The 25,965-nt window shown below is 35.4% G+C and overlaps 1 protein-coding gene, 1 long non-coding RNA gene and 3 other non-coding genes across 5 annotated transcripts in view; 3 read left to right on the top strand and 2 right to left on the bottom strand.

Moving 5' to 3' along the window:
• LOC135437449 (uncharacterized) overlaps positions 1–25,965 on the bottom strand; it is a 98,659-nt gene that overhangs the window by 7,628 nt on the left and 65,066 nt on the right. The window contains exon 4 of the mRNA XM_064695377.1: positions 3,690–3,824. Within this exon, the coding sequence (XP_064551447.1) occupies positions 3,690–3,824 (135 nt within the window). The remainder of the gene's footprint in view (positions 1–3,689; positions 3,825–25,965) is intronic.
• Positions 194–264, top strand: TRNAG-GCC (transfer RNA glycine (anticodon GCC)). The gene has a single exon. It is a non-coding gene; the product is annotated as a tRNA-Gly (tRNA).
• On the top strand, positions 582–652 carry TRNAG-GCC (transfer RNA glycine (anticodon GCC)). Its single transcript has one exon. It is a non-coding gene; the product is annotated as a tRNA-Gly (tRNA).
• Positions 1,212–1,282, bottom strand: TRNAG-GCC (transfer RNA glycine (anticodon GCC)). Its single transcript has one exon. It is a non-coding gene; the product is annotated as a tRNA-Gly (tRNA).
• Positions 15,570–16,155, top strand: LOC135437429 (uncharacterized). Its single transcript, XR_010437685.1, has 2 exons — positions 15,570–15,799; positions 15,865–16,155. It is a non-coding gene; the product is annotated as an uncharacterized LOC135437429 (long non-coding RNA).

The following is a 25,965-nucleotide window of genomic DNA, read 5'->3' as shown; positions in this document are numbered from 1 at the left end:
TTTATGTTTTTTAATATAACTAAATTAAGAGCCATGATTATACGCAACTTATTTTGGCAAAGATGTTCTTTAATATCATTAAGCTTCGACAATCCTACTAATATTTGGCCTGATGTTTGACCCACTGGAACATATTTTAATTTTAATATAACCAAGTTTAATCATTGCATATTTTGACGGCATAATTACAAGAGCATCGGTGGTTCAGTGGTAGAATGCTCGCCTGCCACGCGGGCGGCCCGGGTTCGATTCCCGGCCGATGCAAAATTCTTTTTTGGCGATCTCTCGAAACGTAAAAGGGTAAAAATAAACAATAAATGTAATCTCAACTCTGTAAAGACATATAACATTATTTCAATGGCCGCCATTGCCATTGCAGTAATCAAATATTATTTTTATGTTTTTTAATATAACTGAACTAAGAGCCTTGATTGTATGCAACTTATTTGTGCAAAGATGTTCTTTAATATCATTAAGCTTCAACAATCTCACTAATATTTGGCCTGATGTTTGACCCACTAGAACATATTTTAATATAACCAAATTTAATGATTGCATATTTTGACAGCATAATTATAAGAGCATCGGTGGTTCAGTGGTAGAATGCTCGCCTGCCACGCGGGCGGCCCGGGTTCGATTCCCGGCCGATGCAACCATCTTTTTTGCTTTCATTTCTCTCTACCTTACTATGAACTTTTTAAGTTTGCGATACATATCTGTAGACTTTAATTGCGGTAAATTGCAAAAGAAATAATAACGGGAGCCATTGCGTGATGCCCAAGCTAAACAATAGGCTGAAAATTCAGCGTTTTATCGTGTGCGCTCTCTGGGGAATTTGCATATGCAAAACACGTTTCGACAAAGGTTTCTTCATTCATTTTGTATTCATGTGCAAATAACTGGAAAAACATGCGCGTTAGTGCGGGTAAATTTAATTTAGTCTGCGTTGATTGTGGTTTGCAAAAAATAGAATGTCCAGTCGGTTGAGGGGGAGGGAGGCAGACGCCAAGCAGGAGGGGAGGCCGGCCACTCAGCGACGATTTAATGCGACAATATTTGAGCAATTTGCTTGGGGACTGGCACAGAAACTGCAAATAGCTCAAGCAACACAATAAATTTACCCATTAAAAGTAATTTATGCGAACTTGCGCAGGCACAACAGCGCAAAAAAAGGAAGGGAATCAACTTGAAAGAAAGCAAAATATGTATTTTGCATCGGCCGGGAATCGAACCCGGGCCGCCCGCGTGGCAGGCGAGCATTCTACCACTGAACCACCGATGCTTCTTATATGATCAACACAAAAGCTGAAACAGTTGCCGGCAGAAGAGCTTAAAACTGGATAGTTCGAGGCCACAAATAGTTGGATTTGACTAGTGTGTGTGTGTGTGTGTGCGTGCGTGTGTCTGTATTTGTACATGTGTATGTTTTTCATATCAGCTGCAAAATTTGATTTATAAATTTGAAAAGCAAAGCACTCGAAAGTTCATTTCATATGAGAAGCCAAATATAGCTGACGAGATAATGTAATTATGTATTATGCAAGGCCTGATTGTAAATTGAAATATGAAAATTGATAAATGAAGCAAGCGTTTTAAAAGGTTTCCAATTGAATTAAGACATATGTATATATGCGGACAGTGTGAAATAAATGCTTAATGGCAAATATGGACAGTGTACATATACATATGTGTGTATGTATGTTTGTCTGCTTTCTGTATTTGGAACAACTTTGAATGGTTGTAGAACTTGAGGAACTTGAAGTATGAAAGTCCGAAACGAAATCAAAATCGGAGCATTATATATATAAAATATTAACCGACTAGAGAGGCAATACATATACACACATATGACTATATATGTATATTTAATAACCTTATACTTTCTTCGAGAAATGTGGAACGCTTAGGAAACGTCTCCGACCCAATAACATAAATATATATTTTTATATATTATATATTCCTGATCAACAGACATGTAAACATATTCATTCCCGTGCACATTTATTGTCTTTTTTTTTCCTTTCCTTCCCTTCTATTATTTCATATATTTATACATATGTTCATATGTGGAAATCGTGCAGATCGGTTCACTATATCAAATGGCTGTCAAAGGGTAATAAAGACTCATTTTCAAAGATCTTTGAGAGAATTTATTTTAAAGGTGCTACGGGCAAGGCCGGGGTACATCCGGTATTTTCCACCCCCATAACTCGGTCAAAACTCAACCAATTTTCATAAAGTTTGGCTTTTTGTTCATGGTGTGACCTCTAGATCAATTTGGCATCAAAATATGGCAACAATTTTCATGTATTGTAATAAAAGTACTACAAATATTTATATATATATGTCTGCAAGGGCATAGCTTGTTTTCTTGGAGAATCAATTTGAAACTATAAAAAACAATTTACCCAACTATTTATAATCAATCTTCGTAATATCAAAGTGAAACTTTTGTGATTCTCACAGTAGGGGTATTCACTCTCGGCCTACCTCACACACACACAAAAAAAAAAAAAAAAGTCGCACTACAACTATAATTTCTCTTCTGTTCTTCTTTGCCCTTCCTTGGCCATCAGGCTAGAGAAACGGCAAATAAATTGCGCAATCATTGCGCTCAGGTGATTGAGATGATATTCAACTTGTGTCTTGGGTCATGACCTCAATGAATTTGCACAAGCTGCGCCCATTTCGTGGGCGTGGCTAAAGTAGCCTAGATCTCCCGCTGCGTTGAATCGCCGCAGCAGCAGCATGGCCCAAAAACTGGGCTAACAATTGTTTTTGAGATGAAATCTGTTTGCGAAATGGTCCGAAGCAGCATTTGCAGCAGCCAAAACGAATTGGCCAAACGCGTTGACTCACTGCCAACTGCGCCAACTCTGACTCATCCAGTGCCCAGAGTGCGACATCGTCTCGGCTGTGCTGCAGGAGTACGAGAAGCGCAGATACAGCTACAGATAGAGATACATAAAGTCAGCTACAGATACAGCTCAACAGACCCCCATCAAAGTTGACTTGCGAATGTGTCAATGGCAACTGATGCGTTTGGTTTGTTTGAGTAAAAGATATTTCAACGGAATTTGATAATTTTTGGGGAGTGGACTCTATATATATACAAATTGCGCAAAGCCGCGAGCTGATGTCAGTCATATTAACGTTTTTATTTCTTTTCATTTTCAGTTTTTGTTGAACTCTGAACGAGAGAAATCTTTGCAGCTGTCAGCAGTTAAATGACTTCACTTTTTAAAACGTGCAAAGACTTGATAAGAATTATTTCATATTTATAAATAGATTTAGTTTGGAAATGATTAGAGTAATACGATTCCTAGGCACGCCCACATGTGATTTTTAAGACATACATCAAGTTTATTAATCAGCTTCAGCTATATATAAGGAACATTTCGAAAATATATTTGTTTTATGAGCTCGAACCCTAAAACTTAGTATCCATCAGCTAGGATCCGTACACTACTTAGTCGACCCGAAAAGATCTATTGCTTACAAAAGTCGGTTCTTTATCGATTATAAATCGATACTATCGATAGATGCTATGCTTAGAATGCAGCTCTGTGTCAGCACTCAGTAATGTTAAAGATTAATATTACAAAGATATATTCCAATCGAGATTTCGATACATTTTATCCCAAATATAACATCCAATAATATTTAATTTAAAATATTTTTAAACTTACGTATAGTTATAGGCGTTGGCGTCAGGGACTTATTCCTCGTCGATTGTCCCTTGACTGTCTGTTGGGTCTTTGGCGGCGGTCCCAGATCCGTGGGTGATATGCTCAAATTGCGTACATCCCGCTTTTTGGCCGAACCTGCAAGAGACGAAAGATGTTTGGCGATATGTGTGAGAAAACCTGTGATATTTTCACGCATATTTGCATGTAATCGATAAACGTATCTCGAAAATGTCTTGCATAATTTATGCGTGAACACGTCGTGCTTTGACGCTGTGCACAACATTTCCATTTAAAACATTTGAATACACCCAAAGAGAGACCGCCTTGCACTTTGCACAACGTTAAACGTTCCCTCGAAGAAGAAGGGTGGGCGGGGTAGGTAACCCCTCTATTTGCATTTCAATGTTTGTCGATTAAAACAAAGCACTTGCACATAATTGAAGTATATTTGCTCTGCGCGTCTCCATTTATCTTCTTTCATCCCATATTCGAGGGCAATGTGTGAGAAAAAAGGGTGAAAAATTATATTATATTATGCGAGTGCATGCAGCTATCGCCAGGGGGCGCTTTATTAGCGCAAACATAGCGTACACAGAGGATTATAATACCCAGACATAGAGAGGGGGAGATTTGTCAACATGAGATGTCATCATATAAATGTTTTAAGTGGTTCACAACTTGAAATCTTTTTGTAGAGGTACTCTTCATTCGATCAAATGTGTATGACGACATCTTAACCTCAAGAGGGATATATGTATGTATTTCTTTTTGACTATGTGAACTCAGCTCTGGTTGAAGTTCTCTTAATAAAATTTGGTACAGCTGCCTCTTAGTGGTGCGAAAAGTATATACATATATCGAAATCAGTTGAATCGGACCACTTTATTATATAGCTGCAATAGGAATAATCTATCAAAAATGTAGCTTACATGAAGAACTTTCTATTTTTAAGTTATCTGAACAATAGAAATATTTAAAAATTCAAATATATTTATACAATAATTAAAAAACTTTGCTTTTAAATTGTATACAGTTGTTCTATCTAGTTTTATTTATTTTTTTAACTATTAATGGTTTAACTATTAATGGTATTTAATATATTAGAAGAAAAAATTAAAAATTTTAAACTAATCAAAATACAAATATTTCTAATATCAGCAGAGGCAACCCTTTTCACAGCTTAATAACTCAAGAAAATAGAATATATGGCTTTAAATGTTTTAGATACTTACGAACTTAAAAATGTTAACAAAATAATCTAAAATAATATTTAATTAAATTCATAATAGCTGCTCTTTACTGTCTTGACATAATTTGTATAAAAAGAATGCTTAAAAATTTTAGAATTAAAAACAAAAACTTAATAAAATGTTCACTTCAATTGAATTTGCTCAAAGAACAGAATGGCATCTAGTCAATTTTGTTTGCCGCACTTGTTATGGAGCCGCATATATCATTTGCTGTTGCAGCGACGTGTTAAACGATGTCTGCGTGTTGCAACAAGGGAGCTGCAACAACAACAACAACAGCAACAACAACAACAACAGCAACAACAAAAGCGGTTTGCACAGCTGCATGATATCTAATAAATTTTATTTTTAGCTGTCGGCTAATTGCACTGGACTCGGACTCGGACTCGGACTCGAATTCAGATTCGAACGTGCACGGGTGCACGGAGCAGAGTTGCACATGGCTCGAGGTTGGCTTCTGTGTGCCTGTGTCTGGTTGGCAGCAACTTTTATCAGTTCGCAAATTGGGCATAACCCGCACACCGCAAACCCCCCCCTTTAACCGACGCACTAAAGTCGCATAATCCCTTTGAGGCTTATCAAAAATTGTGGCCACACAGTCCGCACAGGAATAGTTCTTCCTCCTCGTTTTCGTTTTTGATAGCTTTTCAAAACGACAAAGTTGAATGCTAAATATTATTTCGGTTTTACCGGAGATGGGATATATATATATATGTAATATATACACATGATTTTTTTTAGCTAACCACAATTTATTATAAAACTAAGCTACACGCGGAAGTGACTTGCCGCTGGAACCACAAAGCTTAATTGGATTTGCTTAAAGTTATATTTTATTTTTAAATTTCAGAATATAACTACGCTTTAAAAAGCTAAAGCTAAATAAAAGAGCTGGAGCAATAGGAATACAAATATTTTTTGATATTAGATCAAGTATCTTAGGTAAAGACTTTCATAGATTTCATATGCTAGTTAAGGAAGAAGAAGAAGAAGGAAGAAGTAAACAGCCTCTGCTAATAAATATTCTTGTTTCTGCGCAAACATTTTAGCTGATGGAGGCTCCTTGGGCTTGACAGAAGTTGGACTCATCGTAATAATAAATTATATAATAAAATAATAATAATAAATACATGATTGTTAAAAAAAAGTCAGATCTCAATATAAATACGACTTTTCGAAGACACTTCTGTAAAACTATTCCTTAAAATCTATTTTTATATATTTTACTATGCAGCGAGAAAACGAATATCTTCGGCACGCCGACGACTTAACACCCTTTTACACATATGCTTTACATTTTTTCAGATATATCAGAAAAGTGAAGCTCTTAAATGTTGAGTTCTGTTAAAATATCACGGAAAACAGAATAGAATTTGGATAGTATAATTATACGTTAGTATAATTTATACTGTATTTATTTTATATATACAGTATATTTTAAATTTTATAGTTTCTCTTTGGAGGTTTTACCTAGTTTCAAGGCTCTAGGCTTGATCTCGAGATTAACTTATATATAAACTAAATTATGTGCGCTTAGTTTAACTAAAACTCAGATAGATAAGTTATTTTCTGATACAGTGGGAATATCCTTGAGTGATATTTTTACCTTGCCCATACAAGGGTTTTTATTCCACATAATAACTTCGGTTTTGACCGCACGTTCCCATGGCAACTATATAACAGTCCGATTAGTTATAATATTCTATCTGCAGTAATTAGTTATACTATATGTGTATATTTCTTAGCAGATCGTAGGAGATTTAACTTGGCACATTTGTATAAGACATAAATGATTAATTTGCGTAACATTCCCAGACATTAAGACCGTGTGAATTTCGCTTAAAATTCGCAATCAGTGCTTGCGTAAAGCTTAATAACTTAATGAATAAGCAAAATCTTTGCAGTTGAAGTGACCGCAACACTTACCTTTTGTCACGCTCTTCGCACGCTTGCCAAAGCTGCCGAATCGCTCACGTTCGATCATTTGGCTGTGAATGTAGCGCTCGGAATACGAGCGCGACAATTTCTCCTTTGAGCTATGGGCGCCCATTTTAGTACAGGTTTATTCTATTATATTTTTTAGGGATATGTTTAACTGTGTTTAGCGATTTTCTATAGATCCGATTGCCGAACTGTTTGTAGTGAAAACTTTCACACACAGAGCGAGAGGCTCTCCGCGCACTCGCTTTCACAATGTGCGACACCCGCGCAGAGGACTTTCATTTGTTGTTGCTGTCACTCACAATTGTTGATTGAAGGCACTTTTTTTTATTGTTATTTATCATTTTATTATTTGCAACTTTTTGCAGTTGCCGTTTGCCGTTTATTTTGCAGTTATATCACAATTTTTTGTTGCTCAACTTTTACATATTGACTGCAATCAAGAAATGAAGATTTTTGGACACATTTTATAAATGTTAATTGCTTAATAACCGTTTCAATTAGCCGCCTCATTTGATGGTCAAGAGCGCACTCAAGCACAAAACTTATTTTCCTTAATTTTCCACTCAATACCCTGCAGCAATAAAGTGCGCCAATGGGGTACATTGAGCCTGTAAGCAACTATGTGACATGCATAAAATAGATAGATCTTAGAATAAATGCCAAAAAAAATGTAATTTACTTTTTTATAAGGCTGTGTTTTATTAAACCTCAAACTTTCACAAAGCTCGTATAAGTACAACTCCAGGTTTTTATGAAAGAAAAAAATAAATCAAGCTAACAAGATCTGCCTTTGCGTCAGACTTGCCTAGAGGGTATCTGCGAGTCGACTTTCATTTGCTTCACTTTTGTCAGTTAATTGAAAGCATTTTAATGACGCATTTCATGGCATTTTTTAAATGCCCTGGGAAATTCGATGTGCGTTGAGTATGCGCATTAAAAATCGTGGGAAAATCGAAGAAATCGCATAACTCAATGAAAAATCAAATTATTTACTTTTCGAATCCAGCCAAAAGCCGAACAAGAGCTGCCTCTTGAGGTAGGAGAGAGAGAGGTGAAGAGAGGGGGATCTGCAGAAATTTCGACAAATGTCGCGTGAGTAGGTTAATAAATTGCCGCAGCAGATGAAACGACCTCAATTTCTTAGGCTCACAGACCCAGACCCAGGCGCTGTCGTCTGGCAGGTGCAGTAGTCGCCGAGAAGAAAAGAAAAACCGTAAAACTATTGCAACAGGCCCCAAATAAATCTTCGGCAAACTTACGACAGCCCGAGCTGAATTTCTGTGCTGCGCGTTGACAGCACTTGAATGTCATCATAACTTATGTGGCCAACATGGAGCAGGGAGCAGGAGCCGAATGCGATCCGTAAAGCGAAATGAGCTGACAAATTGCTCGCCAGCATTTGAAGGCTTTCAGCTATTTGGAACAAAATGGCCAAACTGAAAAAGTACCCGTTAATAATTTCCCCCTACCATGTTGTAAAACGTAAATATACAATAAAAAACACTGGGAAATTCATGTGCGACAGGCGAAGCGCAACCTCATTTCTATAAATAGTTTGGTTGTTCTCCTTATAACTACGAGAAACTACGAGGGCGATACGAAAGGATGTTGATAAAGAAAAATAGTAATAATAATTAAAAATACAAATCTATTAAAAATGAAAAGTAAAAATCCTTATAATCTACAAATCTATTTAAATACGATTTTTATCAAATAATAGAAAATCCAAAATCCTTAAAAACTAACCAAAACATTTCATAAAAATTAATTTATAAAAAGAAAAATTCTTTAAATATCCAAATGTATTAGAAAATAAAAAAAAAAAAGGTTCAAAAATATGTAAGAGGAAAATGTTGTAATGAGAAACACTATACGATCAACTTGATAACTATTCCTACTATAATTAATTCTTACTATAACTCATTATTAATAATCAAAAATTATTATAGTTTATATTGAGTAAAGTTTCCTTATGGTCCAGAAATGCCTCTATATATTTATACAAATTTGAATTTTAAAATCCCATCCACATGCAATTCACACAAACTGCTTGAGCAGCCCTCGCATGGATTCAGTCTGGTGTGGCAGCCCTGTAAATGACATTTCGGCCAGCCCGAACTATAATTAGCCACATTTGGTGCAAAGGTGTTCCGGATTCGAAGCTGAGACTAAGACAATTGCTATGTGGCGTGTTGCGTGAAGGGAAGGGAACGGCAGAGAAAGTGGGGAGGGGGGAGGGTATATAAGGGAGGGGAGCCACAAGTAGCTCTAAATTTGGCGTCAGTCAATTGGAAAACTTGAGAGCATAATTCACATGCTTGGCACATGATTGAGCACGGCCAACAGGCAGCCTCAATAGAGCCTCAGATGCCGGAAGTATTTCCACTAAAAGCGGAAGTTGCGGCCCATTCTCAAGGGCATTTGCTCCCGTTGTTCTTGTTGTTGTTGTTGTTGTTGTTGTTGTTGTTGCTGCTGTTGTCATTTATCAGCGAGTGCTCCGCCTGATCGAAGCAAAGTTACGGCAAGTGCTGCTGCGGCCGCTCCACTTAATTAAATATGCAGAAATTCAATTTGACTTTTAATTAAAAGTTGTTGGCGCTTCGAAGCTGATGCGGCTGCTGCTGCTGCTGCTGCTGCTGCTGTTCGCTTCATTGCGTGGGCGTCTGCAGTTTTCCACCGCAGCAATTTTCCGGTAGCAACAGGAAAAGCAACTGCAGACACGCAGCAAAAGTAATTAATTGAGCAGACGCGGGCAGCAAGGGCCGCAGGTGTGTGGAGCAGTAGACACAGGTGAGCATAAATATGCATAATTCAGGTGGCAACCAGCGCGGGCACAATCGGCAAGTGGCAAAGCTGTTGAGGCCATTGCCACACAAAAGGTAACAGAAATCAACGGAATAAATGGGGCGCACAGCAGCAGAACAGGATGTTAAGAGTCTATAGATAGAAGAAGAGAGAAGCCGAAGAGAAGTGGAACTTCTGAGCATATGAAAACGACATTTTTTGTGCTGCGAGGTTGTAAACCGAGGCTGATATTTAGTCCAAATCATATTCAAGATAATTGTTTAATTAACAAAAAAACATATATGATATTAGTTGAAGCATTAATGAAAATTCCAGCAAACCTTTAACTTATCTTTTTTAGAAATAAGAAAGAAGTTTTGTTATCTAAAGGACATTTTCATAAAAGCTTTAATTAAGATCAGATAATAAACGATTTCATAGTGTTTTATTCTCAATTGAAGAAATGATGAAGAGCTAAGGCTCCAGCTAAGAATATATAAATAAAGTCCATTTTCTATCAGAAATACTCCACATATTAAATTTCCCAGTATTATATATAGATTTTTTCATAAGAGTGTATTATGTGTTATTTAACAACACTCAAAAACTACTTAATAGAAGTCAACAAATATGTATTCAATAAAACATTTCTATTGGAAAAAGTCTGTAAAATAAGAGAAACCTTTCCGAATATTTGAATAATTTTATCAATTTTACAATATTCTACTAAATGGCTTCATGCTAATTGTAAAACAATTAAAGATAGCTTCCAGGTAAGATTGTATATTTCTCGAGTTCGCTTGCAGACTGGAGTTCTCTTGAATATTTATCCATTTAGTCGCGGCTTGCGCTTTTTATGCAGAAAGTCTTTGCGAGTTTTACGATGCATTAAATTTATTTGTGTGATTTTTGCAGTCTCGAAATTAATTTGCCACACAGCCATAAAATGATATGTCTGGCCGGCGAAAATTAATGATCGCACTAAATACCGAAAGCGAACTTCACAAATTGCAAATTTGATTATTCAAATGGACGAATGGGAAGTTATGAGCGCATTCAAATAGCCACAACTATTGCAAAGCCATAAAAGCGAATGCAGGAGGTGAATGCACTCACTGAACTGAACTGAACTGAAGTGAACTGAGCTGAAATGAACTGAACTGAACTAACTCAGCCAAATGAACCAACTGAACCAACTGGTCAATAAAATTAACCATTGCCATGCGAAAGCACTTTTTTTTTTACTTTTTTATTAATGTGCCGCACATAAATATAAAAAATTGTGCACCATTAAAAGCAACAACAAAAGGAAGGGTTGAGGTCTGCCGGACATAAACTGTGCTGCGAGGGGGTGAGGAGTTGAGGGGGTGGCGGGGGAGGAGGGGTTATTCAGCCATGTTAGGCAGTCATTAAAGCGAGCAGCTGCCTTTATATGAACTAAATACAAGCAAAGGCTATAAAATATATTTATATTTATATTTAAAAGATTTGTAATTATTTCTATTTTCTATATATAATCTAAAGAATTCCTTTGACGCACAAATTTGCATTTTTTTTTTGAGGAAAACACAAGAGAAGGAAAACTCAATGATGTCATTGAAATATTTATTCTTCCCCGTATTCGCTCCAGTAAATTTCATAAAAACTGCGCAGGGCCACAAAACAAATTTAGATGTTTGACATAGATTTGTGTGTCTTTAATGCCCTGTAAACATTAAATGAGTGCCTGGGCTAGTTGCGACTAGGGAGTGGCTATGCGAAAATATAAGAGACAACGAATTTTATTTAAAAAAAATCTTTTAAAACACAAAATAATTTTAGTATTACATAGATTTGTGTGTCCTTCACATACCCTGTAAACATTAAATGAGTGCCTGGGTGAACTGCGACTAGGGTGTGCGTATGCGTAAGCATAAGAAAAGAAAACCATTTGAAAAAAAAATAGAGTGAAAATGTATTATTTATATTTTTATCTTTAAGTCGAAGTTTTATTTTTAATATTTTAATAATCTTTAATTTGGGCGATATTCTGTGCAAGCATTAAATTAACTGTATTAAATTATTAATTACTTTATTAAGTATTTTATAAACCTTGACATTTCAGAATTCACATATTTAACTGAATTTTCATTTTTTTTCTTCAAGCAATAATAATAAATAAGAAACCAGTTTAATTTTTAAATATTGAAAATTTCAATGTTTTTATTAAACTTAAAAGAAATATCTAATTTTATACAGTTAATTTGAGAATCAAGTTAAATTTCAATATTTAAGATTTTTTTTAATTTTATTTTAAAGAACAAAAATTTATTATTTTTTACAGCTCCAATTGTATCTTTCAAATTTACAGAAGTAGGCTTTTCTTAGTTTGTTTTTCGGCACATTTGCACAGGGTATTTAATAGTCGCGGCAGCTCTAGTTTTGTCTAGCGTTGAGTAAATTGCAACTGCATACAAAAGGCGCTGCGCACAGGCAAATGCATTCATAATGCAATTTTATTTTTAAATCGTCGGCTGTCATCTCGCTTAGGGTGTATTTTTCCGCTTCTTCTTCTCTTTTTCTTTTTTATATTCTCGTATTATTTAACGTACTTTCTGGCACTTGGCTCCTGGCACACTTTTGGCCGGGTCGTCGTCGCTGCCGGCTAGCAAGTGGCGGCAATTTGTTATAAAAATATCCATTTGCATATATTAACATGGATGTAGACATAAGTAAATGTTGTAGCTGTGCGTTTGCAGTTGTTCGCCAGATTATTGGCCAAAAAATTGGTGCGAATTTATAAAGCCAACAGAGCATTCGCCCATTTGTGTATGTTGGCTAATGCACTGTGCACACACAGTTTCTGGGTAAATGTCTATTTGCCAGCGACACAATCTCAATTTTTGCTGGCCAACTAAGTTGACAACAACAAGTGGGCCGCTAATTTGCTTAATTTGTGTTAAATGAGGATAAGAAATGCAGCGAAAGTACATTTGTGAGCCAAAAAGCTACTAAATAAAAGGAAATCATTTTGCAAAAATCTTAAAGATTGGAACTCTTTGAAGAGCTTTAAGTAAGTTGAAGCCACACTTAAAGCTCGCTTGCTGCAAAGCTCGCTTGCTGCTTTGGTTGTGTTCAAGAATAAGCCCAACTAAAAGATCTTTGAAAGCTTTAAATTGTTCGAGTAAATGCTGAAAGCTTCATTTGTATACATGTTTAAGCTACACTTAAAGCTCGCTTAAAGCTTAGAAATTGCTTTAATAACTGTTAACGCCATTCATTGTATTTACCTATTACAATATTATCACGCTACGAAAGCTGTACGTAAGCGTAAGCGTACGTAATGCTTAAAGCTGCAATATAAAGCAGCAATATATTAAAGCTCAGCATGTTTGTACTGTAATAACTAAACTCACTTATTTGCCCATATACTTTAAAGATAAACTTTAAATATTAAAATTAATTTTTAAAAGTAATTAAAAGCTTTAAATGTAAGCAATAAATGTTTTTTTTAAAGCTTAAAGCTTAAAGTATTAATGTAAAAAATTCTTTCCTATATTTGATGCCCATTGTTTTTGTTTTTAATAAACTTTCTTTACTAAATTTTTATAGTTTTTTTTTAACAAATAATTTCCCTTGCAGCGGCTAAGGTCAGTTTCCAGGCACAGCTCCCGAGTTCTCTTGTCGAATACGCGTAGCGTTCAAGTGTTTTCACTTTCTACATAATTATTTGAAGAATCATCCTCACGAAACTTGCGCATATATATATCTAGTTTTCTTAAAGTTTATTTTTGTGTTGACTTTCAAGAGCAACAACAACAACATCATGACTTTCCAAACTAATCAGTGATCATCGTCAGCATCGAAAGTCAAGATCCCAGCCGAAAAATAAACACCATACCAGCTTTATCTCGACTCGGTGAGTATCAACACAAATATAACTGGTTTCTACTAATGAACAATCTTTTTATATTTTTATTTATGATTATATTGACAAAAGTAATTAGAAACTATGCAATTTTTGAGCAATTCCATTTGTTGTTTAGCTTTTAACATTGGATTTAAAAAGCGAAGAAGAAATTGAAAATAATTATAATTAAAGGAATCATAAGACATTTGCATTTGTTTGCAGTTTTCGTAACTTCCCAACAAACTGTATCGATTATAATCGATAATCGATTAATCGATAGAACTATAACTATAACTAAATGCCATAAAAAAGTTTCTCAACTCGGTTGGCTTTGCCTCTCAATTCCAAAACTGTTTAGTTTATTAATTGTAAATAATAAAAAATGGAAAAAAACAAAAGCATTTGCCCAATGGACATCGACAACCAATATTTCATTGAAAATTTGACTAAGATATTGCAAATATTTGCAAATATGAATTATCCGTTTCATTCAGTTGCTTTATCGTGCATAGTTTTTGCGTACATTTGGTATATAGCTTTTCAGTGCATTTACATTCCATATTATTCTCTACAGTGCAGCGGTTGTGAGGTAAGCTTAAAGAAAATCCATCTTACATAGATTTTAATTGAGTCCTCCTTTATAGAGCTATGGTAATATGATACGGAAGTGTGCACAGTTACCACGTCGCTGCTTTTATACCTACAAAGACTGTGTGCCCCTGTGCGGAGACAGATGCTAAAAATAAAATCATATATGGCATGATATGGGACTTGAGATACAGAAAGGATACGGAAACGTTCTGATCCAAACATTTTGTGTGCTGCAAAATATTAAAATATAATTCAGCAATTACAATATGTTTGAACACTGTATCTAAGAAATTTAAAAATCATCGTTGGTACCGTTTAGACTTCGAACCAGCTTACTGCCTTGAAGTTCGGCTTGTGAATCTGGTTTGTCACATCTATCAGCCCAGTTTTTGGTTCAAATCCTGCTTTATCATTTTATAAGACTTGTCGTGTATATTTTCGCGAAAAAATAAAATAGAATGGTTGGCATCTAAATTATTTACTGTGAACCAAAACATTTTCCGAGTTGGGTCTAAAATTATTTTTTAGGGTTTGAACCGCTTTGGTTCAAACCAAATTTGCAGGCTTGACTTCTATTGAATTTAAACGCCCTAATACCAAATTTACAAAGCGATATTTGTTAAAGAGAATTTTAATTAAAAGAATCATTGGACATTTTCTATTGTTTACAGTTTTTGTAGCTGTCCAATAAATTGTATCGATTATAGGAGAGTAATCGATTAATCCGTAAATCAGTATAACTAACAACTCCATTGACTTTGCTTCATAATTCCAAAACTGTTTAGTTTCTCGTCAGTAAAACAAACAAAACAAGTTTCCCAGTGGACATCGTCAACCAATATTTTATTGAAAATTTGGCTAAGATATTGCAAATATGAATTTTCCGTTTCATTCAGTTGTTTTACATTGCATAGTTTTTGCGTACATTTTGAACATAGCCTTTCAATGTTTTTACATTCCATATTATTGTCTGCAGTGCAGCGGTTGTGAGGTAAGCTCAAAGAAAATCCATCTATATAGATGGAAAATTCCTTTTTATATCGATTTTAATTGAGTTCTCTTTTATAGAGCTATGGTAATATGATTCGGAAGTGTGCACAGTTACCACGTCGCTGCTTTTATACCTACAAAGACTGTGTGCCGCTGTGCAGAGACAGATGCTAAAAATAAAATCATATATGGCATGATATGGGACTTGAGATACAGAAAGAGTACGGAAACGTTCTGATCTGATTTTTGTGAGCTACATTTTATGGGAATATCAAATATTTTGGTGCTATTCGAAAAATTCAAAATATAATTCAACAATAACAAGATATGTGAACACCTTCTATCAGGGCTCGGAAAAGGAAATATAAAATACCTTACTGCAAGGCTATATGAAATGACATTGAAATCTTTTCGATAATTTTACATATACGAATATGATCTAAACGAAACGCAGTTCACTTAGACAACAACACAAAAGCCGTTTCTAAATATTTAGTTCCGAAATTTCTCAATTACAAATATACTTTAGAAATATGGGTAATCCGGTTTACTGTGTCTTCTGGCTGATAATATTCCTGTTGTTCTCATTCTTTGTGGCATATTTTTGCTCATTTTTCTACGTGTGGACCTATCTTTTCGCTCAGTGCATTGATCCCTGTGGTGTAAGCTTAAGAAATACAACAATTTATATAATAACTATTGTACATATTGCGGAATCGATCCACAGAAAATCTCGGATTTCCTTTTGAAGTGCGTGCAGTTTCCCGGCTACTGCTTTACTTCCATGATAAATTGCAAGAAACCCTGCTGAACATGGCCACAGAAGAGTAACTCATACATTATTTTAGATATTCTTTTGGTGCAGTGTATATCGTAATGAAAAGGGAAATTTATCGTATTTCCCTTTATTAAAATAAAATGTCTTACCGTTTGATATAAGGAATTCACAGAGCTAGAAAGCATTCAAATTTGCGCTGGCACATTCCTTATATCAAATGTGGACTTATTTTATTTAGAACAGTTTGTCCCGACTAGCTAAAGTTACTTAACACGATTCAAGAGACGAACTGTGTCGAATTCCACCCACAAGCGTGGAAAAATGGCCGAAAATGGATTAATGTAAATTTTACGTTCATCATTCGTTTAGCTACAAAGATCTTTGTGTCAATTTATTCACTTTTGGCAAAAATGTAGCCCTCGACTGGAAAATTGTTGACAAAAATTATGAAAATGTACTCCACATAGAGTGGAAAGTGGCTTTGCGTTTCAGCGAATTCGGAAAATTCCACCCACGAAATCCGCAGCAATTTGTCGGAAAATGCTTTCGATGTTTGTGGGCTCAATCTTATTTCCAAAGAAAATTATGAAAATTTATTCGATACAATTTTTTGTCAACTTTCGGCTAGTTCTTTAGAGAACTAGTGCTTAAGTTCATGAGTACTTTTGTGTGTTTCTGTGGAAATGGAAAACTACGCATAAGTACGTATAAATTGGAATGAGTCGAATGCTTCTTTTTAAGACTAAACAAAGTACTCGGCTTCTATTTGGTAACGCCAACGACTTTTGATCAACGGTAAAGTCAAGGTTTCTGAATAGGCTAACAAATACTTAATTATATTTTCTCTCTATACGAATCTGTACTTAGTGAGTACTTAGGCTTGTCTAATGAACGGCGACAAGTTGATTTTTTTATTGTAATTGTTATTGGCCAAATACTTCCGGCTGTCTGGAGTCGTTCAATGAAGCACAAAAGCAACAAATTTTGGATACCACGTGCGACCTCCAAAAGCAACTTTGGCACCCTGTGTGAGTGTGTCTTGGTGTGTGAGTGTGTGTGTGTGAGTGTGTGTATGTCTGGGGCAGTTGGGCCATTAAATTACAATATGAATGACAATTGTTTTTATTGTAGCTGGCCCACAGGAAGTGGCATTGGGTAAAAGTTGTGCGCGCTTCTAACGACACAATTAGTTTATTAAATTAAGCCGCTTTCAGCGCGTGGAGTGTGCAGGGGGAAGGGGTGGTGGGGGCAGGAGGGGTTTAGTATCCACTTGAAAGCAAATGCACTTTGATGGCTTAACCCAAGTGGAAAGCACTTGAGAGCGCTAGCCCCAAGCACCCGCCCAGCCCCTTGCATCACTTGAGTCACACACGCACACACATAAACGCACACTAAAAGCCTCGCGTTGACTCAGTTTGATATGCAAATTAGCCGCAAGGCGTTGCATGCCTCCGCATATCGAAGTCAATAGAAAATGCATTGATGAGACGCAGACAAAATGGCATCAATGCAACAACAGCTGCCCCGAAGCTGTGGCCACAAGTCAACGGATCTCAGTTCTTTTATCGCGTGGCCATTCAACAACTTAGCAACAACAACAACAACGACAACGACAACAAACAACATTTGGAGCCAGCTGCTGGTGGCTTTAACCGCTGCGATCAATCAAAAAGTAAACCAAATGCCGACAACAACACGCAGAAACAAGCTAATCATAAATGCAAAGACTACAAAATACACTATAATATGAGCGTCAGGCAACAACTAGATTTAGACTCTTTTATTTTTAAAGGGAAACATAAATCGTCAAGAAAACATTTCATCATCGTTATTCAATTGGAAAATGAAGAAATGTTGCTTGAAACTTGCGTAGCTTGAAGCTAGAACTGTTTGAGAATTACAAGCTGCATAAGATAAAGCTGCAGCTCATGTTTTACAACACTGAAATATCAAAAATGTAATGTAAAATATAAATAAAAATGAAAGAGTATGAGCTAGAAACTTTTATAAAACTAAAGTTTTATATGAACTTTTCAAAGAGGAAAATAATCTCTTCAACGTAACAATTAGATTCAAAATTTCGTTAAAAATATAACTTATGGTATTATTTTATTCAAATTCATTTTACATAGTTCTGCAATTGACAATTTTCTATAGTAGAAGCCCAAAAAAATTGTACGAAATTTACCAAAATGAAATCCAAATCAGTTCAGGTTTCTATAACAAATAGATTTCTATGCACAGATAGATTGGTGAACCATTTGAAATATGTTTATTGCATATTACAACATATTATTTATAATAGAAAATAAACTAAATGAGAACTATTTTAGACTTCTGAGCAATTATAGCCTGGTTCATTAACGACAAAAAACATATAAAAGATCAATAAATAATTGATGTTCATGTTTTTAGCAAACGCAACTTCCAAAGTTGTTTTTTCCCGCTGCAACTGAAACAAATCAGAAAACGATTTTAGGCTCATTTGCAATCTAAAATTTGAATATTTTCTACATTTTCGAAATGTCTCCAATTTTTTTTATTTTTACGATTGGCCTCCCGAGATCAAAGCGAATCGTTGGCTGTTAATCTGTTAATGTGCTCGTTTTCTTCAATTTGATTTTTATGTTTTTCTGTTTTTCCTATTTTTATTTGAGTTTAGTTAGACGCAGCGATAAAGAAGAAGCATTTAACATGCTCAATTTATAAGTTAGTCGCACATACACTGAGCTACAAAGTGCGGGCATAGTTCGGGACACGCTAGAATTGAAATGCGATGCAACAGTAACAACAACAACAACAACAACAATAACAAGCATTTGTCGTGTAGATGATCAACACACTAGAGGAGACATCAACATCAACAACAACAACAACAACAACAACGAGTTGTTTGTTGGTTCAGTGACCACTAGAAATTCCTAGTTGTCGTTGTTGTTGTTAACTGATATGTTGGCCCGCTTTGAAAAAATGTTTCAGTTAGCTGGCTTTTAGCTGATTTTGATACACTTATAACGAGGTATTCTGATTTTGTTACAAAATGTGTAACGCAAGAAAAAAGACATCAGCCGCACCCATAGAGAATATATATGTATATATCCTGAAGATGTAGCCAAATCCTTCTGCCTCTTCCCTAACAAACTAATCTCTTAGTCATAAAGATCTCGCTATGAAACTTAGCTTGGGTACGCCTTTCTGTTGCAGGCAATATATATGTCTGAAACAGCCCGAACCTTGTGAAAATTGGTTAAGATTTGACCGAGTTATGGGAATGGGAAATTTAGACCTATGTCTATATAGGATATTTGAGGGTACCATTTTCACATGAATTTCGACCAATAATAATGTTACCAGATTTTGATGCCAAAAGTGATCTAGAGGCCAAACCATGAACAAAAATCAAAACCTCTTGAAAATCGGATGAGATTTGACCGAGTTATGGGGATGGGAAATTTAGACCTATGTCTATATAGGATATTTGAGGGACCATTTTCACATGAATTTCGACCAATAATAATGTTACCAGATTTTGATGCCAAATTGATCTAGAGGCCAAACCATGAACAAAAATCAAAACCTCTTGAAAATTGGTTGAGTTTCGACCGAGTTATGGGGATGGGAAATTTAGACCTATGTCTATATAGGATATTTGAGGGTACCATTTTCACATGAATTTTGACCAAAATTAATGTTGTCAGATTTTGTTGCCAAATTGATTAATAGGCCAAACTATGAACAAAAATCAAAACTTCATGAAAATCGGATGAGATTTGACCGAGTTATGGGGATGGGAAATTTAGACCTATGTCTATAGAGAATATTTGAGGGTAGCATTTTTACATGAATTTTGACCAAAAATAATGTTACCAGATTTTGATGCCAAATTGATCTAGAGGCCAAACCATGAACAAAAATCAAAACCTCTTGAAAATCGGATGAGATTTGACCGAGTTATGGGGATGGGAAATTTAGACCTATGTCTATATAGGATATTTGTGGGACCATTTTCACATGAATTTCGACCAAAAATAATGTTGTCAGACTTAGATGCCAAATTTATCTAGAGGCTAAAATGTGAACACAGACCCAAACCTCATGAAAATTGGATGAGATTTGACCGAGTTATGGGGTTGGGAAATTTTGACCAACATACAAGTACAAAATGTTATCAACATATACAAGGGTATTCAATCTTCGGCTTGCTTAAAGCAACCCTTCCTTTCGGCTCTTCATTATGCCAAAATGAAAAGTGGCCGAGTTTTAGTTAAGTTTTTTCCGCTGCTGCTGCTTCTTATACAATGAAAGAAAGCAACGCCAGCGGAATTATGCAAAATATGCCTATGGCTAACTATAGGAAAAACCACGCCCAACATCCCCCACCAGAAATTCAATTACAACAACAATTGCATTTTGCCCATATGCACTCAAGTGAAAGTTGACAGCGAGGTTTAATAAAAATGATTGTTGTTGTTGCCATTTCCTGAGGTAATTTAACAATTGCAAAGGGCGTCAAATTGTTGGGCGTTGCCAGCTGATTAACAAAATTGTTGGTCTGCTTTTCAAAACAAGTGTTTCATATGGCTCAAGGCGCAGAAATCAAATCGACCACTTTTTGCAGTCAAAAAAAAAAAAAACAATATTTTGGCAACAACAAACTGTTTTGTAAAGAAAAACAGGACAGTTTTTTTTTTGGTGAAAGAGTATTCGAAATTCGAATGTTGAAATGTTTTGGAAGGCAATTTTCTATAAAAATATTTATTGATGTTGACAAATATGTGAAATTGGAATATGTTCTATAAAAATAAATATAAAAACTTTTATGTTTAAAAATATGTGAAATTGGAAGCTGCATATAGAAAATAATCTATAAAAAATATATAAAAACTTTTATGTTGAAAAATATGTGAAATTGGATGCACAAATATAGTCGAGCAACAATATTATAGCATATAAAGATAATTTTTCGAAATGCTGAAGAAAATAATGGGAAATTCTAGTCTAACTTAACAAGGAAAAGTTGGCTCCGAACAAATAAAGTTTATAAATATAATAAACAAATAAAATAAATATTACAGTTTAAAACAAATTAACTTCATGCATGATAAAATAAGTAAATTAAGGTGTTAGCCATTCCCAAAAGGATTGAAGAAAGTCGAAGTATGGCAAGAAATATTTGCTGAAAAATCCCATAATCCTAGACGCCCTACTCTATAAATATAACCTTTTTTTTTGCCACGGCGCCCATGCAAATAGTTAAAAGCCATGCTCGCTCAGTCGAGTATCAAACTATTTCATGCTGGAAAATGTAACAAGAAAAAATTACTGTAATATTTGTACTTATTTTTTTTTTCTTTTTTGTAATACACATTTTTTAGAGCATGTATTTTTTTCTGAATAACGCCTACAACACTTTCTCGCATAGTTGAGCGTATTGCAAAAAAATACAAAATAAATAAAATTGCAAAATATCAGAAAAAATAGCAGTAAATGAAAAGAAATTAAAGAAAAACCAACGAAAAAAAAAAGAGAGGGGGCAAAAAAATTTCTGTCTAGCATTTTGCAAATTTCCCACATAATTATAAAGCGCCAGCAAGCGAAAAAAAAAGCTAGTGGAATGAAATGCATTTCAGCGCGAGAGTGCGAGTGGGAGAGCAAGAGGGAGGGCAAGCAGTGCAGAGCAAATGAAAGCATAAACATACAGAAACACACACACACACACACACAGGCACAAAAGCCGACGTCAGTTATACAAAGCGCCTGCTGACAGACAGCTGAGCTCTCAGCTGTCAGGAGTGAGCGAGACAGTGAGAGCGAGAGAGGGAGCGAGTGAGAGCAGTGTAACCGCTGCTGGTTACGCGCTTGTGTTGAGCCCGCGATTGTAAATTATAAATGCATGCGAGCGAGAGCGAGAGAGAGCGCGAGCGCAAAAATGCAAATATGATAATAATAATGTAAAAAGCACAAAGCACACGGCACAAAGCACGTCAAGTGAAAATTAAGAAAAAGCAAAAAAAAAATAGAAGAAGCAGAAGAAAAAAGAAGCCGCAACGCAGACAACTCTTGACTGCATAATGAAAATAATAGCCGTCACAATGATAAACATGCACACACACACACACACACACACGAACACACTCACACCAAGATGCAGTTAGCTTTAGAAAACGCAGTAGAATCACGGCAGAGCAAAGCTGAGCGAGAGAGCTAGGAGGGATGGAGGGGGGGGGGGGGGGGGGAGAGAGCGCACAGCCGCGGGCCAGTTGCAATTGAAGCAGTTGAGAAACTCACGAATGCCGGAAACAGGTGTCGCACTTGCACTTGTCTAAAACAACGAGAACAAAACTTTACATCATTATTCCCTGAAGTGTTGCGCTTATCTTTATCAACAGGAAGATAGTTTGGCGATAGAGTTGTGCTGTGATTTAACTTCTTGAGCACTTTGCCGGCCCAAAAGCAAATTTAAAGAAAGCGCTTTTAGCTTTGGGAAAAGTTTATTAAAATTATCACGTTGTGTTGTTGCTCTTAATTTATTTTAATTTGTTTTAATTTGGTTTAATTTGGTTTAATTTCAAATTGTAACAGGCAAATGCCTTTTATGAAATCAATACAAAATTCTAAGCTAAACTAAATTAAATTAAATTAATTTAAAATGCACTACATTTTATTTAAATGTTGTATTATTTTCCAATCAGAAAGTACGAGTTTTTACCAATTAGAACTATCAAAAATGTACTAATTAAACAAATGGAGCTTCTTCTTTGTCAGTTGATAACATGTTCTTCTTGTTCGATAACAAATCGATGAAAATCGATAAACTGTAGAACAAGTTATCGAATGCAAAAGAAAAAGCAACTCCGTGCTAAATTTAGAGCTCAAATGTTGCTGGATTAGTCTTAGAACGAATCTTTAAAAATCCCTGGAAAAGAAACCTGAAGATCACATTAAATTCGACCTGATTTGGCCAAACTTTTGTTTCTTTTTCTTCTTTTTCTTATTTTAATTTTATATCAATCATCATTAATCATATTTAAAAGAAAACTTTCACATCTAGCTGAGCCTTTCTATTAATTTGGTTTATACAATATTATACCATAATTTGGGCAATTTTAGAACTCGATTCTATCAAAGCCAATTTCCACCCGAATTCGTTACGCACAAATTAATTTTAAGTGGATTTTGGTCGGCAAATAAAAAAAAGAAATACAAATTTATAACTTTTGCACTGATTCGAATACTAATTGCGCTTTATATCACAGTTATAAATAACTAAAACCTGTTAAAAAAAAAATATATCATATCATAAAGAAATTGAACAATGGGAGCTTGACATTTAAATAATTTGAAATTATTTGCTAATTGATACAAAATTAAATGAAAACCTGAAATTTGACACAAACAAAAAACTGGTTAAGAAAGAAAAGAAAAAATAAAACGAAAAGTTTTCGTTCATCATTTAAATAAGAATTATTCCGGTAATATTTTGCATTTATTTGCATTATTTCGATTTCTACGTTTCTCCCTCGTGACTTGATTTCTTTACTTTTTAATTCTTTATTTTTTCTGTTTTTTAAAAGGTTTTTTTTGTTATTTTTATTAGGAATACAGACAGAAAGTTCGGATTGGATTATAAAGTAGTTAAATAAAAAAGATATGCAGAGTGTTGCTCTCTGGAATTTATTTGCTCCGTTTTAACTGATCCGAATATCATATGAAACATAAGAACTTAAGAACTTTGAGCCTTCCTGCTTAAAGGCCGCCCCATTTAATGTATCTGATCTCGAAGTTTATAGAATGCGGCACGTTTCTAGCCTTAAGACTGTTGCCTAGGTAAATGAACTTGCAGACAAAAGCTAACGGCGCTTTCAAGAGACAAATAGAGAAGAGCGAGAGAGAGAGAGCGAGGGAGAGAGAGAGAAGAGAGAGAGGGGGGGGGGGGGGGCATCAATGAGAGGCAGGCGCGAGCTCAGGTCGTGGCAGCAACGATTTTGCGGCTGTCGTGAGAACAAATCGAGTTGGCCACAAACTGTAAAATGTAACAAAATGATTAGCCGCATAATTTATGGCCAGGCCAAGACGTTAACAAGAACAGAGCGTCAAGCCGAGTTGACTGACTGAACTGACTGAATGATTGATTGATTGACTGACTGATAGCTTATTTGCTTGGGCGCCCAAGCTAATGCGAATTCTCGTTAGCTTTTTGGTTATTCAATGAACGCAACTCGATCGCCTTGAGGGAGGCTACCAAAAAACAACAAAATACAAAAAAGAGAACAAGTCAAATTGTGCTAGATGGCGATGCACGACTATAAGATGCCCTGTAGATGGATTTGAATAGGTTGAAATGCTAATTAGGTTTATTTTTGAGTGTGCTCTACTGAAGGAAGGCCTCGAGTTAGCTCTAAAGTAATTAAAATGAATAAAGTTTTTATTTACATTTTCTATAAAGAGAGTAGTCGACTCTGAGATACCCTAAGTACCTCTAGATCTAGTTCCATATAATCAGAAATTCTCAATATTGGCTGTGGTTAGAAAATCAACCTTTTCTATTTACTGGACAGTTTGAAAAGGTAAACAATATTATGTGCAAAATCCTATTATAGTTCCATTCATATACAAGTTCTTATTGTAGTTCCTTTCTTATTAGACTTCATATCTTTTTCATGCAAGCGTGTCAGATTCTTATCCGACAAATATAAACTTATTTTACATATGTCAACAAGATCCCTCTTAACAAATTTCAAAGCTTGAGCTCTTCAATTGCCCGAGTTCATTGGGCACAGTGCACAAAAGAGCCCAAAAATGACGTCAAATGCAGCGCAGGTAAAAGCTTTAGGCTTTAGGTTCAGGTGTTTTTGCTTTAACTTCGATTGTTTCACATACGTTGAATACATTTGAGAAACCGGCATTCTCTATAGACAACAGCAACAAAACAAGAAAACCTGTTTCTGGCAGCACAAAAGAGTTTGGCTAAAATAGGGGCTGCATTGGTCAGCTTTTCAAAAGGGGTTGAGTAACAATAAAAGAAAACCCTTCCGAGCAGAAACCTAATTAGTAGCCAGGCACATTTTTAAACACTTCACTTGGTATTCACTTGATTCACACTCTCTTTATTATATTTATTTACTTCTCCTGTAAATTTTTGTGTAATTTATAAACACTTTATTATCATAATTTCAAAGGCACGTGTTAATTGCAGATTTCTGGTTAAAAGAACGCGCCATAAAACACGCAACAGCGAAAAGAAAATCTAGAAAAAATGCGAGCGCTGCCGGCGCGACAACATTGAAAACTCGCCGCAGACTAAAGAGACTTCAAATGGAATTTGTGTTGTGCCGTTTTTATCGCTGCAGATACATTTGTATCTAGATACACACGACACGCTCGCAAGCAACAACAAAAAAAACTCTTAAGCTCTGCGGCAAGCAGCTCTCTAAATGAGCCAAAAAGCCGGTTCGTGTTGTTATAAGCTATTCTGTTTTGGCCATTTATTAAGCTCGTCGTGGCCGCTAGGTTTGTTTCTTTTAAGCCAAAGGCTTTGAAAACAAGTTTCATTTGCTCTTAAGTTGCCAACATGTTGCGGCAACACCTGCACTGCTTGCCTTTGAACTGCTTATATACGATTGGGCTGCAGCGATCGTAGCTTACAAATTTTTGCATACTTTTATGCTGTTGAGAAAGAGTGTTAAGAATACGAGTTGCAACTATTTCGGAAGTATTAATGATTCGAATTGCAACTATTTGCTTATATAGCATGCGTAATTTAGTTAAATTATATAAAAACGCTTAAGCTGTCAATTTAAAGAATACATCAATAAATAATGCCACCATTTGAACTGCTTGCCCTTCGCATTGCTTGCAAACGATTGGGCAGCAACGAACGTTGCATACTTTATTGCTGCGGGAAAAAAGTGTTCACATTTTGACGGTGCGCATTGCAACAATTTCCTTATATATTCCTTATGTATATGGCGAAATTAAGTAAAAGTATTTATTATTTTTTTTAATTTATGCTTAAGACTTCAATTTGATCAATACATGACTAAGCAATGC

Source organism: Drosophila montana, unplaced genomic scaffold (genome assembly GCF_035044405.1).
Source record: "Drosophila montana isolate Dmon_TW-CO22-7 unplaced genomic scaffold, ASM3504440v1 contig_3747_1, whole genome shotgun sequence".
NCBI classification, from domain to species: Eukaryota; Metazoa; Arthropoda; class Insecta; order Diptera; family Drosophilidae; genus Drosophila; species Drosophila montana.
The sequence above is the reverse complement of the archived record's forward strand: the minus strand, read 5'-3'. Positions and strand labels throughout refer to the sequence as shown.